This window comes from Monodon monoceros, unplaced genomic scaffold (genome assembly GCF_005190385.1).
Source record: "Monodon monoceros isolate NGI ecotype Baffin Bay Population unplaced genomic scaffold, NGI_Narwhal_1 Super_Scaffold_5, whole genome shotgun sequence".
In the NCBI taxonomy this organism is placed as follows: domain Eukaryota; kingdom Metazoa; phylum Chordata; class Mammalia; order Artiodactyla; family Monodontidae; genus Monodon; species Monodon monoceros.
Window position 1 is genome coordinate 113274014 of NW_021703782.1, and position 15032 is coordinate 113289045.

The window sequence follows — 15032 nt, forward strand, 5'->3', positions numbered from 1 at the left end:
GCTCCCTTTCCATTCTTGGCAGAAACCCAGAGCATATTCATCTTATAAGGCCTGACCCAGCCCAGCAGCCATGTCCTTCTGGAAGTTTCTCTGGAGGCTCCTGGGCCACCTTAACCATCATCCAAGGACCTGTGTGTGCGCACTCGTGTGCCCATGGGCTCGTGGGTGCGGGCGTGTGTGTGAACGCGGGTGGCTGTGGGGACATGCCCCGGCTGCTCTCCCGCCCCCTGCAGATCCTGACTGGGGAGGACTGGAACGCGGTGATGTATCATGGGATCGAATCGCAAGGTGGAGTCAGCAAAGGCATGTTCTCGTCGGTTTACTTCATTGTCCTGACGCTGTTTGGAAACTGTATCCTTCTGCCGTCTGGGCAAGGGGGTTGGTGCTTCCTGGGCCTGCTCTCCCCTCCCTCCCCAGGAGGACGGAGCCGGTGGTGGGCACGAATGAACGTGTGGGCGGCTTTCCCATGGAGGGTGGGCCGTGATGCACCCCCGCCCAGGAGCAGCTTGAGTTACAGATGCAGCCTGAGGTCGGCCCGGGGGCCGAGGAAAGCGTGAGCAGCGCGTGGGGTGTCCCGAGGCAAGTAGCGAGGTCAGCGGTGGGAAGACTTGGGCTTTGAGCCTGAGGGCAGCCATCTGTTTTGTTTTCACTTTAATTTAATTCAGTAATTAAGTTGTGGCACTGGGCTTTTAAAAAAACCTTCGCCCATGGAAACACCCGCCTGCAGAGAAGCGCAAAGGAAGGTCTTGTGTGGAGGAAACTCCTCAGGCTTGTGTTTCAGGGTCTGGGCTGTGGGACTCTGTGACGTCAGGGCAAGCCCAGCCAGGGAGGCTGTGCCTCAGGCCCCCTGACCGCGCCACCCGGTTGGAGTGTGTCCCTGTGGCTGGGCCCCAAGGGGCATGGCCTTCGTCCTGCTCTCGGCGTAGCGAGGCCTCTGAGGGTGCCCACAGCTGTGGGCAGTGCCAGGAGGCAGCAGCCGACCTTGGCGTCCTGTCCCGTGGGCCCCACTGGGGCCCTGAGCAGGCCTGTCTATGAGGCACTGCCCTGGGATGTGGGTCCCCCCTGAGTCCCAGGGCACCTCCTTGCCAGACAGGGGGCCTGACGCACAGGGGTCACCCAGAGCCGACAGCTGCTTGAGCACGGCACTGGCCCAGAGCCGCTGGGATAACATGGGGCCCAGGGTTGTCCCTGGGCGTCTGTCCCAGGACCAGCAGGGTCTGAGACGGTTCGGCTGTCACAGCTGAGGGGAAGGGGCAGCTGGCATTGAGCGGGCAGAGGACACCCCATGGCAAAGGACTGCCTGCCCATCGTCAGTGTGCAGGTCACTAGGTGACCGGGAGGGCACCCGCCCGCGGGGGCCAAGGGTGGGCCTGGGTCTGCGGGGGCAGTACAGGGGTGAGGCACCGAGGGCTGGAGCTGGGGCAGGAGGAGGGGGCAGCGCAGGGAGGACAGTGCTGCCTGGTGCTGAGGTTGGGAGAGGTGGCTCCAGCGACGGGAAACCTGAAGGGATTCAGGTCAGCGGCAGCGCGAGGGCCTGAGCCTGCAGAGTTCAGATGGGCAGGGCAGGGCCGTTGGGCCCCCTGACCCTGGGACCCTGGGGAGTTACCTACCCTCTGTGGCCTTTGTTTCCTCATTTCTGACTGGGGACCATAGGAGCACCTTGTCGCAGCTCCCAGGGGGCACAGTGGAAGGAGGCTTTGGAGGCGGCGGCCTCCTGCTGGGCACTCCCGTGGCATCTGCCATCCGCATGTTGCCCCTGCTGCTCTGGAGGAGGGGCACCTCGAGGGAGGGGTCCCAGGACTCGGCTTTGGTAAAGGAAGGTGGGAACGAAGCCAGGCACGTGTCCGTGAGCCTTGCCGGGAAGCTGGTCCGTCGGTGGTCTCTGCTCATGGGACCCAAAGGCACCAGAGCCCATATGCAGCCTGGGTGCTTGTTGGGAGATGTGGGGGCAGAGCGGGCAGCCCTTGTGCCCTCCTAGGAGGCAAAGGCAGATCAATCCAACACAGCGCGAGCTTCTGGCCTGGAGCGTCGGCCCTGAAGTGGGGGCGGGGGGAAGGGGTGGTGTGGGCTTTCGAGGAGGCCGGGCGATGTGACATTGCATGAAGGAGGCCGGGTGGAGGCCAGGGGCCCTCAGGACCCAGCGGCTGGGCTGGGCTGTGTCTGGGGCTGACGGGCTGACAGGGCTGGAGGGCCGGGGGTGGGGGCATGTGGACACCAAGGAAGGAGGCCGAGGCTGCTCAGGCCCTGGGGAGATGGGCCCCTGTCTTGTCAGAGGGAGCCGTGGTCTGAGCCTGGGAGACGCTGTGGGTCGGAGGGCTTCCCTTCCTTAGCTGGAGCCGACCAGACACTCTGCTGAACGTCTTCCTGGCCATCGCCGTGGACAACCTTGCCAACGCGCAGGAACTGACCAAGGTGTGTAGGTAGGGACCCACCTGCAGCCTAGGTATGGGTGGGGTGGGGGGTCAATCCGTGTCGCTCTGGATGTGGCTGCAGAGCCATGAGGAGGGCCAGGACCTGGGTTAAGGGCCATGTGACTGCTGTCCAGGGGTGTTTCCTCCAGGCCCTGGACAGGCAGGGCTGTGGGGAACGGCACCGAGGAGGTAGGCAGAAAGAGCATGCTGGGAAGGCAGATGGGCACGAGGGCAGCTCCCGGGAAGCCGAGACCTGGGAAGGATGACCAGAAAGGCAGGAGGAGGTGTGGGAGCTGGTGGTGGATGACATGGCGCAGACCAGAGAGGGGCCTGGAAGATGGGGGCCGGGCTGCCCTGGTCTCTGTGTGGAGTGGGCTGTGTCCTCTCAGGAGCGAGACGCATCAGGAGGTGGGCCTAGGGGCCATCCAGTCTGAAGACCCCAGAGGGCACTGAGGGGCCCTTGTGGTCATACCCGGTGTGGCTGGCTGAGCTCAGGCTGGCGCTGGGCAGCGCGGTCCTCAGAGTCAGGCCAGGCTGTCGCTGGGGGAGCAGTCAGTGCCTGTTCTCAGCAAGCCCATGCCCCAGCAGGACAGCTTTCTTTCCAGGCTGTACCCAGTGGGAGTCGTCTAACAGTCATCTCTCATCCTTGAGCCTGGTGGGGGACGTGATTACACGTGTCTCCCCTGTGGTTTCCCTTCAGATGGCACAACCCCCTGCCTGCTTACCGTCACCCTCTCTGCCCTGGACAGTGCAGGCAGCCCGCTGTTTCAGCCTCAGGCTGGCGCTTTGACAAGCCCGGCTCCCGGTGCAGAGGGCACTCCTGCTGGTCAGGGGCTCTGAGCAGGCTCTGCTCCTTGCAGGCACGCGCATACTTGCTCTGTACACCGGGCCTATGCCTGTGCGCGCACCTGTGTGTGTGTGTGTCTGTGCGCTCGCGCCCGCCGTCCCTGACAGCCTCCCACTTGTGTTGCACCCACTCCAGTCTAGCACATCCTAAGACTCTTAACACTGTCCCCGTTCTGGGGCTTGACTCGGGCCTTCCCTGAGGAAGGCAGGCAACAGAGATGCAGGTGTGCCACAGTGGTCCTGACAGTGCGTGCTGTACAGGTGCCCTGCTGCCCCACCCGGCTCCCTGCGAGGAGTGCTCCACGGGGGCGGCCCATGCAGTGTGCCTCCCCCCACCCCCTAGCTGGGCTGGGGCAGTGCCTGTGGGTCTGGACTCCTCCCTTCTTCTGGGTGCTGGCTTCTGAGGATTGGGAATCCCACTGGCGTGCCCATTTCTGTTGTTAGCCAGTTCCTAGACTGAACCTTGCCATTCAGGAGGGGCTGGAGAATGGCCCAAGGCTCTGGCTGGGGGGACCCGTGCAACCACAGAGCACTTCTTGGGGTCAGGATTTACAGGACCACGTGAGCTAGGGGTGCCCAGCAGCATCGTCCTGGGCTGGGTGAGCTTGAGTTCAAAGCTCTCACTGCCCCTTCAGGGCTGTCAGTGGGTGAGGACATACTGACAGGCCATGTCCTTGGGGCCCTGTATCCATGCACAGACCATAGGTGGTGGCCCTTTGGGCAAACTGCCCTAATTCAGGAATTTCCTTGCTTTGGCAGTTGGGGCAGGTGGACGCCTGTCTGTGTCAGGCTATGGGGCATTCCTGGGCTGGCCAAGAGACCATAAGGGCAGACACTCCGTCCTTTACAGTCCCACAAATATATGGTAGCATCATTTATTTTGAAGTGGAAATAAACTCACATTGAGTTTGTTTGTAGAACACCAGTTGGAGTGATTTGAGGGCCGTAAACCAGGATGGAGCCCATAGCTGGAGGAACGACGTCTCTAGGGTGTTCTGTGGTGGGTCTAGCTCTGCCTCCCCTCTGAGGCCTGAAGTTTGAATGTCTCTTTTCTATGGTGGGAAGTCTTCAGACAGCTAATGGGGGGCTTAGTTGCCATTGCTACGCCTCTAAAAGCAGATTCAAGGACATTTTGGGACATGTTGGGAATGCCAGCTCCCAGGGTAGCCAGGTGGGCCCGGGATTGGGGTAATGGGGGATATAAGGGTGGTCCCAGTGATCTAGCTGGACGCCACAGAGACTGGTTTCCCTCCCAGGGCTGGTAGACTCAGCCTAGAGCTGTTTATCTAGATCTGAGGAGCAGATCATGTTGGTTTTGCCTAGTGACATGGGGTCAGGGCTGGAGGGTCTGTCTGGATGTCCACTCCCTTCCCATGGAGAGGGCAGAGGCAGGGCGGGGTGTCTGTGCAGGTGCGCACACATGAGCACATGCTATCCCGGGTGGCAGAGAGCCGTGGGGCTCCTCTCCAGGGACTCAGTGGGGAAGGGAACACAGGGCCAGGCATGGTCACAGGTAGACAGATGTGACCCGATGAGTGCAGGTGGAAAAGCTCAAAGGCTGCAAGGTGGCCCTGCTAGGCACATTGCTGGTGATGGTTCGTGTGGGTGGTGCAGGGCAGGGACCCAGGCTCAGGGTGGGGCGCCTGCCCCTCGCCCTGGCTCAGCACCCTGGGGAAGAGGTGACTTCGTTCCAGTGTGACAAGTGCTCTGGGTGGCGGGGGAGCAGGTGGGAATAAAGGAGGGGTGGGTTTGCATTTTGATGGAATAAAGACTAACACATGGAAATGGGTCCCTGGGGCTGGAGCTCTGGAGTGGGGCTGTCAGCTGTGAGCACCCTGGGAAGGGGTGCTGACACAGAAACCCTGGGGACTCTTGCCTGCAGAGGTGGGCGTAGCAGGGCGGTCTGGAGCGTGGGTGGGTCGTGCTAAGGCAGGAGCTGGCTTCCTGGCCCCGCTGGCTCAGGAGGCAGGAAGGACTCAGAGGCTCCAGGCGGAAGAGCTGGTGGCATCGGAGCGGACACAGCACTCTCAGGCTAGCTACACATTTCTGTCTGTCCAAACAGGACGAAGAGGAGATGGAAGAAGCAGCCAACCAGAAGCTTGCTCTGCAAAAGGCCAAAGAAGTGGCTGAAGTCAGCCCCATGTCTGCTGCCAACATCTCCATCGCCGCGTAAGGCTCTCGGAGTGGGTTGTGGGCGGTGGCGGGAGCAGAGTCCAGCTCCCCCGGGGCCTCCTCAGGGGCCCTCGCCTTGGCTGGAGCTGTTAGGACACAGCCCCTTCCCAGGAGCTGAGATGCGGGGGAATGGCGCTCCTCCCCTGCGGGGACTTTTGAGCAAAGAGACCACCAAGTAAAGCCTCCCCGCTTCTCCCTGCCGGGGTGAGAGCGCGGTGTGGCAACGCCGCCCCCTGGACAGTCTTGGGCAGCGCCAGGGACTTGGTGTGTCTGACTTACACACCGCCTTTCAGAAGTGTGTTTTGTGAGCCGGAAGATTCAAGGGGTTACTTCAGCAGCCCAAGAGACTTAATGCAGTTCCCAATAGTATCGAGTTCTGGTGTTGGGACAGGGGTCGAGAGGAGGCCTCTCTGATGAGCAGAGGTGCAGGCGGGGCCGAGACTTCCGTCGGGGACTCTGGTCACCCAGAGCCGGCTGAGAGCGCTGCTGGGGGCGTTATGGATTTCCGAGTTGGGACAGAACGCCCCAGCGCAGGGCCAAAAGCCACGGTGGGCTGGGGGGCGTTGGCCCCCGGGGAAGGAGGCAGGAAAGTCCGGCCCAATCCCGGTCACTGGGTGGCCGTGAGAGAGCACAGAGGGGCTCGGGGCCAGGCTGAGCCCACCCTGGAGCTGCTGCCCCTGCCTTCCGCCCCGCTCGCCAGCCCCCGCCACGGCTCCCACTCCCCACGCTGCTCCACGGGCCCCCGCTCTGCAGCTGCTTCCCTCTCCCGTGGGCACAGTGCTGCGTGGTCGGAGCACCTCCGGCCCGTCTGTGGTGACACAGGCACTGGTGCTGAGAGTGTGCTGGCACGTGGATGCGTTTGTGGGGGTGGGCGTGTGTACACGCACGGGTGAGGGTGCATCTTAGCAGCCCCATTCTCGCCTGGATGTCACAGGGCCATGGCCTGTTTTCTAGGAGGATGTTTGCAGAGGACCTGTCTCTAAGGTGAGCAGAAAGTGCTGGCCTTTGGGGGAGAAGAAGCAAAGGGAGGTCCCAGGCCCTGGGAGTCCAGGCAGGGGTGCAGGGGGCCTGCAAGGAGCCAGGCAGGACACAGCCGCCATCATTCCACAGCTGCTGGGGGCTCAGTGCCCAGTTGTTCTGGAGTTCTGTTGTCTGGCCAATGCACCTGCTCGGTCTGCTTGGTCCTGGGCTTGCTGTGACCCGGTTACTTCCTGAGCTGCGTAAGCTGCGGGCGGTCTGCGTAGAGGACGTGGTTGGTGACTGACCCATTTATTCACGTGGGCCCTGTGGAGTTTCTGTGTAACTTTTGCCTTCCTGCTGTTCCAGAGGGGAGCGTGGTGTCCTGTGTCCCCTGCTGCTGCCCAGGGCTGCCCATTCCTTGGGGATGTGCGGCAGGGTGTCCACTCCCACCTGGGCTGGGACCTAAGCGGGGAGGGGCCCTCAGCACAGTCACGGGGAGCTTGTCAGGACACCAGAGAGGGAAGTCTGGATGTCCTTCCTCTCCCTCCGCCCCCGTCCCCGTTTGGGACGCTGCTGTGCAGGAAGCAGGCTGTAGACCTGCATCCCCGGGGCCTGGGGGACACTTGGTGCTCTCCCTCACAGCAGGCCCTGAGCTCGGTGCTGGCCCATCCCTGTCACGGCCAACCTGGGGTATGTCCAGGCATTGGCCCTTGCGTCCTCCTCTTGGGCCAGCTGTGGGTCCCGCGGCCTCCCCCGGGACGTGGCTTTGGGCCTTGTCCTCGGCCCATCTCTGCTGCATGCACAGTGGGTCTGACGTGACTCCCAGGTGCGGAGGGTGGGGGGCGTGAGGATCACTGTGCGTGGTTGCTTGCTCTCCTCCATCGAGCTGAGACACTTGCGGGCAGGAGCTGTGCTCCAGCGCCTGTCTGTCCTGTCTGCCCCAACGGTTCCCTGCTCTGCTGGCAGCAGCAGCCTCTCCATGTTCACTTCTCTGCCCGAGCCTCTGAGGTGGTGGGAGAGGCTCCGAGGGGCCCCGCTCTGACCTGCTCCCGCAGCGGTGCTGTGTGGTCTGTGAGACGGGGGCCTGGTCGAGACGTGCGCTGTGAGCCTCTGATGCTCAGGGCGCCTTTTGTGTCCGTGGTGTTTGAGCGGCTCCATGGGCCGTGCCCGAGCGGACGGAGGCTCTGTGACGGACCCTCCTCAGAGGGGCGCCCGAGTCCCCTAGAGCCACTGGGGCTCCAGTGTCCTTGGCCTCAGGGGACAGTCCCCTCAGCCTCCTGGGAGGGAAGGACACTCAGGCTGATGCGGCCCTTCTGGCTCTCGGCTGTGTCGGCCTCGAAGGCACTGGGACTCACAAGTGCCGGTGCCCACGGCCGCTCCCACACGCGGGTTCACACTCACACACGCCTGCTCTGATCCTTGTTCTCTTAATGTTCACAGTCTCAGTCACACACCAGCTCACATGCTCATTCACAAGCTCACACCCTCAGCCATGCACACCGCTTTGCTCACTCTCTTGTACACACATGCCTGTATGCACGCAGGGCGGCCAGGCAGGTGAGCTGCTTTGAGCTCCTCACAAATGCTTGTCGACTCAACCTTGAGAAGGCAGCGCTGGGGACCCACCTGGTCCTCCCCTGGGAAGGAAATGACTGTAAAGAGACCTATGGTTTCTCTCTATTGATTTTGGAAAAGCTTCCAGAAAGACACTTCCAGAAGGACACTCAAGGGAAGGTGGGCTGGTGGTAGAACCTGTTTGCCCCTGGGGAGGCTGATGGTGACCTGGTGGCAGTGCCTTAGAGCCTGGGGAGCTGAGGGGCCAGGGTGGCTTGGGGACTGAGCACGGTGTTCAGGAAGCAGGGCCCAGGTGAGGCCGGAGGCAGGTAGGGCCCCTGTGTCAGCCGGCTCTGCTCCGCCTCGAAGGCCAGGGGACCACAGGGGTGAGCCCTCCCTGGCGCCCGGGGAGTGGGGTGCCAGGTCCGGCGGGGGCGAGGGGGCTGATCACAATGGCGGACGAGTGGTGCCCGCTCCTTCCAGCCCCACTGCCCTTCCAGGGCAGTGTGCGCAGAGCTGCGCTGGACGGCCCAAGATGGCGCTCTTGCCCTCGGCCGTGGGGGTCACTGCTCCGTGGGCGCTCCTTCTCTCTCATCTTCTCTTTTACCCCGAGGTCTCGGCCGGCCTCATTCTGATAGAAGCATCCCTGGCCTCCTGCCTGGATGCACACTGCAGCCTGTGCCCTGACCCGGCGCGGCTCACACCGTTCTAGCCTCTCTTAGAACTCTCTGGTGTTCTCACTTTTGTTCTGTTTTGTTTTTTGCATGTGCAGTTTTGTAAAGCAAACTCGAGGTACTGTATCTCGCAGCTCATCTGTCTCCAGCGTAACCTCACCGTGAGTCTCTCTGCTGCAATTTCCATCTATGGCTTCGTGATAACTACACGCCAACGCCTTCTGTCCGCCCCTAACTCTGCTTCCCACTTCAAGTCATTCGCTTCAGGGGGCAGCTCCAGGCCCACATCCTGCAGCCTGGCCGGGGACGGCGGGCACACTTCCTGACGCCCTCACGTCCTGCTCGTGGGATCAGGCTCTCTGGGCTCAGCCCCTCCTCCTCTCCCTCCTGGTCTCTGTCCTCCTGCCTGTCTGTCCCTGTGCTGTCACTCTGGTGTCTTGAGCAGATCTGCTTCTCCTGAGGTGACCACCACTGGGTGCCACTGGGGCTGTCTCCTTGTGGCTCCCATGAGGTAGAGGATTGCTCAGGGGCTCAGGACATCCGTGGGGTCCTCCTGCCCCACCCTGCCTTGCTGGGGAGGGGGTGTCTCTGGGACCCTTAGGAAGTCTTGTTCTCGCGAGAGCAGAGCTTCTGCCTGCTCGTGAGGCTTCCGGAGACCAGCCAAAGCCTGAGGTAGAGCCGTAGAAACCCCAGGGTGGCCCTGCTGGGGGTGACACCAGTCTGCCCCAGGGGCTTCTTTCTGCAGGTGAGAAGTCCCTGGAGATGGCCAGGTGCCCTCTCCGTGTCCTGGTGGTGACGGGCACTCCTGCTGTCCCTGAACCCCTGGCCCCTGTTACTTGGCCAGCACAGAGCTGGGCTCGGTGCTCTCACGAGCATGCGGACCTGCTGGCTGTTGAGCCCCCAACGTCCACGGGGTAAGAAGGCTGGATCCTGAATGACTGACTCCCGGGTGGCCTGAGATGCGGGCGTAGGTGCCAGCGCTGCTGTACCTGGGCTGCTCCACATCGTCACAGCTGGGGGTGACTGAGGGAAGACTGACTTTCTCAGCACGGAGACCTCAAAGCAGGGCCTCGCCACAGAGGCTCCTTCTGAGTCCTGTCGGCACGTCTGGGTCAGGGCGGCTGAGCCGGGCTCTGCCTGCAAGCCGGGCTGGACGTGGTGGGGCGGGGGGGGCCCTTCCCTGTGCCCACTTCGGGAGTGCTTCTAGACGAGACTTTTGCCTGGGTCAAAGTCCTCTGCCACACTGCACTGGGGGTCAGAGCCTGACCTGCCCCCGCACATTCTTGGAGCTTGGTGGAGACACAGAGAGTGAGAGGCGAGTGCTGGCCACGCTGCGCCACATGCCAGGCAGGGCAGGGACAGAGCAGCAAGCAGGTGGGGGCAGGCTGCCGCCCCCCAGCAAGGCACAGAGGCAGACACGTCCAGAGAGGCAGCCAGCAGCACCGCCGCGTGCTGGGCAGGCGCAGACAGTCTCGGGTGGCGTGAGGCCCAGAGAGGCAGCCACCCAGCAGGAGCGGGGCTGGCAGAGCTGCCCCTGGGAAGTTATGAGGGGAGGCTGCCAGCCCCACGCAGCCTCTAGTCCAGCAGGCACCCCGCCTCTCCGTGGACTTGAGCTGGTTCCTGGGTGAGACAGAGCTGCGTCTGAGGGTGAGGCTAAGGGCAGAGCCCGTTCCTCCTGAGCTACCAGCTACCACGTCCCCATCGTCTTTACTGCCTGCCTGTTTCTGTTCTGACAGGCGGGTCCCCAGGGCTCATGGCTGGGTCTGAGCAGGCCACCACCTGCCGCCCAATGGCTCCGAGTCCAGGCCCATCTCGGCCTGCTGGGCTGATGGGGAAGCCTGACCAGTGTCCGGCCGTCAGCCCTCACGGGTTCCTGCACCATTGGGGAGCGCCCCTGGTGGCTGCTGTCCACTTCACAGGGTTCGGCATAGTTCAGAGTTGGGCCCTTTGTTTTGGTGTCAGCTGGGGATGGGTAGGTCCCCCGTGGCTCTGGGTTGAAGCCAAGGAAAGAGAAGGTGGGTCTGTTGCCAGGTGACCTTGGGAACGGGGCAGCAGGTCAGGGCCTGGGGTGGCAGCCGAAGGTGTGCTGACCACCAGTCAGCAGGTGGTCAGAGAGGCTGACCGCTGTCCCCCATACGTTGCCGTGCCTGCCCCCCGTCTGGGCCCCCAAGGACAGGCATCAGGCTCTTCTGCTCTCATACTTTCAAGGTGCTTCCCTGGAAATGGCTCCCCACCCTGGGGGCAGGACTCAGCGTGGTGCTCAGTGGCTGGGGCTCAGAGCCGGGGGTTGGAGACCTGTCCCACCTGGGCCCCCAAGACCCCCAGGTTGTGGCTCTAGGCTGTGCGGTCAGTGCAGCTGGAGTCTGGCGGAGGCCTTGCGTCTCCTTTAGACACTTTTTTCCTCTTGCCCTTGCACGCGTCCGATCCTGGCTCCGTCAGTGACTCGCTGTGGACCCTGCGTGAGTCACGTCCTCTGTGCTCAGTGTGACATGGGAACAAGAGCAGCACCCAGTCCCTGAGGTGGTTGTGAGGGCTGGAGGAGGTGGCTGCTGGCCCAGATGTCACAGCCACCCTTGTCCTCGTGCTGCCACTGCTGCCCCCCCCACAGTGGTCCCGAGACCTCCAGGGGCTGCAGGACGAGACTGGCCTCTGAGGAGGTGGTGCCGGCTCACCAACTTTGGGGTCTTGTTCAGCAAATATCCCAGAATGCAAAGGGCTTCCACGCACCCTGGGCTGTGGAATCCACCTGTGACCGTGTGGGTGAGCTTGGGGGGCGGTCAAGGCCTTTAGAAGCCTGTCTAGTGAGGGCTGAGCCTGGACTACAGGCCACTCCTGGCGCCGGAAGGCTCTCAGCCCCCGTGGAGCCAGGAGAGAGGAGGGCACTGCTGACCACAGGACGTAGTGTCCAGCCGCAGACCTGCCTGCTGGGCTCCTGGGCATTCAGCAAATGGTCACTGAGCTGAGTGGCAGCTGCCCAGATGGGGCCGACCACCGCAGGGAGAGTCCCAGCCTGACTCCCGCGAGGGCCAGCCGCCCCCGGGGCCCCTCGCTCCCTGGGTAACTGTCCCTTCCGCTCCTGACGACCCGCCTCTTCTCGGGGTCCCTCTCAGACACCCCGTCTTCCTCTGGCCAGTGGCTCCCCTCCTGGAGGTGGAGATGGAGAAGCCCCTCCTCCGGCAGCCTGCTTCCTGCCTCCTCAGTCCTGCTCCATTTGGACGTTGCCCCCTTCCTCGCCCCATTCTGGCCTTCCTGGCGGGCAGCCCACCTGCCCGGGAAGCCTGTCTGCCACCTCATGCTGGTGCCTGTCATTCCCACTGCTCTGCACCCCTGGCCCCCCGGCCTTGAGCCCCCACCCCCGGGTGAGGCTCTCACCATCTGTGGGCGCCCCCCGGGGGGGGCAGGGATGAGGTCTGTTTCCCTGGGTATCGGCCGCCAACTCTGCTGGGGTTGCCAGGGCTCCTGCCGCCCCCCCGCGCCCCCCCCCCCACTGCGCCCTCTGCCATCTCTCCATCGCTGTGTGTCCATCCGTGGCTTCCTCTGCGAGGCAGAGAGGTGGGGGGCGGCTTGGGGGCGCGGCTCACGCGGGTCTCCCCACAGCAGGCATCAGAACTCGGCCAAGGCGCGCTCGGTGTGGGAGCAGCGGGCCAGCCAACTGAGGCTGCAGAACCTACGAGCCAGCTGCGAGGCGCTGTACAGCGAGATGGACGCCGAGGAGCGGCTGCGCTTCGCCACCTCCCGCCACCTGCGGCCCGACATGAAGACGCACCTGGACCGGCCGCTCGTGGTGGAGCCGGGCCGGGACGGCGCGCGGGGGCCCGCGGGGGGCAAGGCCCGGCCCGAGGGCGCGGAGGCTGCCGAGGGCGCGGACCCGCCGCGCAGGCATCACCGGCACCGAGACAGAGACAGGGACAAGGCCGCGGCCCCGGCGCCGGCGGGGGAGCAGGACACGGCGGACGCCACGAAGGCGGAGGGCGGGGAGCCGGGGGCCCGGGAGGAGCGGGCGCGGCCGCGCCGCAGCCGCAGCAAGGAGGCCGCGGGCCCCCGGGAGGCCCGGAGCGAGCGTGGCCGCGGCCCGGGACCCGACGGCGGCCGGCGCCACCACCGGCGCGGCTCCCCGGAGGAGGCGGCAGAGCGGGAGCCCCGGCGCCACCGCGCGCACCGGCACGTGCCCGAGCCGGGCAGGGAGGGCGCGGCGCCCGGGGCTAAGGGCGAGCGGCGAGCGCGGCACCGCGGCGGCCCCCGGGCCGGCCCCCGGGAGGCGGAGAGCGGAGAGGAGCCGGCGCGGAGGCACCGCACGCGGCACAAGGCGCCGTCCGCGCACGAGGAGGCGGAGAAGGAGGCCGCCGCGGAGAAGGAGGGCGAGGTGGGGGACAGGGACGAAGACAAGGAGCTCCGCAACCACCAGCCTAGGCGAGTCAGCGCGGGGCGGGGCGGCGGGGGGGCGCGGGGGCAGTGGTGACTGGGCCGGACGTGCCAACCAGCCCGTGAGGGGCAGGCTGGTAGGGTTACACAGGTCAGGGGTGCGCGGACCTGGCCGGGCGGCCCAGCCCTCTGTCTCAGCCCCTTTCTGCAGTGGTGACAGCCCTGCCTTGTTGGGCCGGCGTGGTGGGGAGCGTAGCTCTAAGGCGCCCGGGAGGAAGGGAGGCTACGGGTGAAAGTGTTGGGACTGGCTTGGGACACTGAGACTTGGAAAAGGTACCCCGGGGAGAAGAGAAAAATGTGTAACCCCGTGAAGCAAGGCGAGTCAGGAGAGCCTGAGGGAAGCCTGAGGAGGCCACAGGACTAAATGGTGGAATGGGAGGGGGCTGGGCTATGCGGCCATGACGGAAAGGACCCCCATCCCCGGCCAGCCCAACCCGGTCCCTGGCTGGGACAGGATTTGACGGTGACTTTGTGAGAACCCAGGGGTAACAGGAGCTGTTAGGCTGAGGCCAGCAGTCTCCATGCTTGCCAATGAGTCACAGACCACCCAGAACTCGTGCAGCCAGAGGCCACAGCTCAGGATCAGCCCGACCTGGGCACGGTCTTTGTGTGCAGAGCTCTGTGCTGAGCCTTTGCCCTGGTGGGGCCCCAGGTGGGGTGGCTTAGGGTAACATCCTCTTCCAGGCTTCTTCGTTCTGCAAACAGTTCTGTTATATACACATAACGTGATATCACCCATGCCTGGCCTTGTGCCAGGGACAAACAGGTGAGTCAGCCCTGTCCCTACCTTTCAGACCTAAAAACAGAAATGTATAGGGTGATAAAAACCATGACAGAGGAGGTGATCAGGGATTTATTTGATCTGGATAGGGGTTTAAGAAGCTGGGTTTTGCAGACTGAATAGGAGTTTGGCTCTTCGTCAGACTCTGATGTGCATTCTTGGTTGCAGGGAGTCGCACTGTGATCTGGAGGCCAGTGGGGTAATGGGTGTGGGCCCTGTGCATGCCCTGCCCAGCACCTGTCTAGAGAAGGTGGAAGAACAGCCCGAGGATGCAGATAATCAGCGGAACGTTACTCGAATGGGCAGTCAACCCTCGGATCTGAGCACCACTGTGCACATCCCAGTGATGCTGACTGGCCTTCCTGGGGAGACCACGGTCGTTTCCAGTGAGTATCTCCCCATAACATCAGGGCAGGGCCCACCTTGTGCAGGCTCTGTTTGCTCTCCCCCCTTCCCTCCTGCTCCATGACAGCCACCCGGGGACAGAGCTTGCCTCTGTGAATTGTTCCCCAACTGGAAAGTCTTTGCTGTCAGCATTTGTGCCTTGCTATCCCTTTGCTTTCCAGTGCCCCAGAGGAGCCCTCTTGCCATTACATGTCACTTAAGCTCTAGTCTGCTTCCTTCCAGCGACATTTGCAATTTACCAGGTAAGTGCCAGGCATGGTGTTAGAGTGCAGGGGGCACAGCAGGGGGGAGTGGGACTGGCTGCCCTCGCGGGGCTCAGAGTCTCGTCGGGAAGACAGACCGCAACGTGGTCACGGCTCTTCACGGTCGCACAAACGCTGCTAAGGACTGTGGCCACAGACCTGACTAAGGTCGGGAGCTAGCGGGTGAGAGGAGGGGGGGTCTCAGGGTGGTGGTATTCCACCCACTTACTTATGGTCCTGGCTCTGCAGTTCCTCCCAGGCCTTTGCCTGAGCTTCCCTTTTTCTTCCCCTCCCTCCCTCACACCGTGTGTGAGGTCATGACGGAGTAGCCACTCCACAACTGACTTGTGTGCGGGCACTGAGGGCACAGTGTAGATAAAATGCCAACCTGCAGGTGACAAAGACAGGCCCTTCACATTATGCGCAGGTGCACGGGCGTTTTGTGAACACCAAGGATAGAAAAAAACATTCCCAGGGGCAGAGGTGACTTGGAATTCCAGATGAAGATTCAGCCTCAGGCAGGCCCAGGTGCTGCCACATGCTTGCCTGTCTGCAGACGTGTCCA

General features: G+C 63.4%; 1 protein-coding gene across 1 annotated transcript in view; it reads left to right on the plus strand.

Moving 5' to 3' along the window:
* Window positions 1-15032, plus strand: part of CACNA1B (calcium voltage-gated channel subunit alpha1 B) — a 191127-nt gene that overhangs the window by 92017 nt on the left and 84078 nt on the right. Inside the window, 5 exon segments of the mRNA XM_029202413.1 lie at window positions 234-351; window positions 2345-2412; window positions 5320-5426; window positions 12215-13027; window positions 13989-14206. Coding sequence (XP_029058246.1) covers window positions 234-351; window positions 2345-2412; window positions 5320-5426; window positions 12215-13027; window positions 13989-14206 — 1324 coding nt within the window.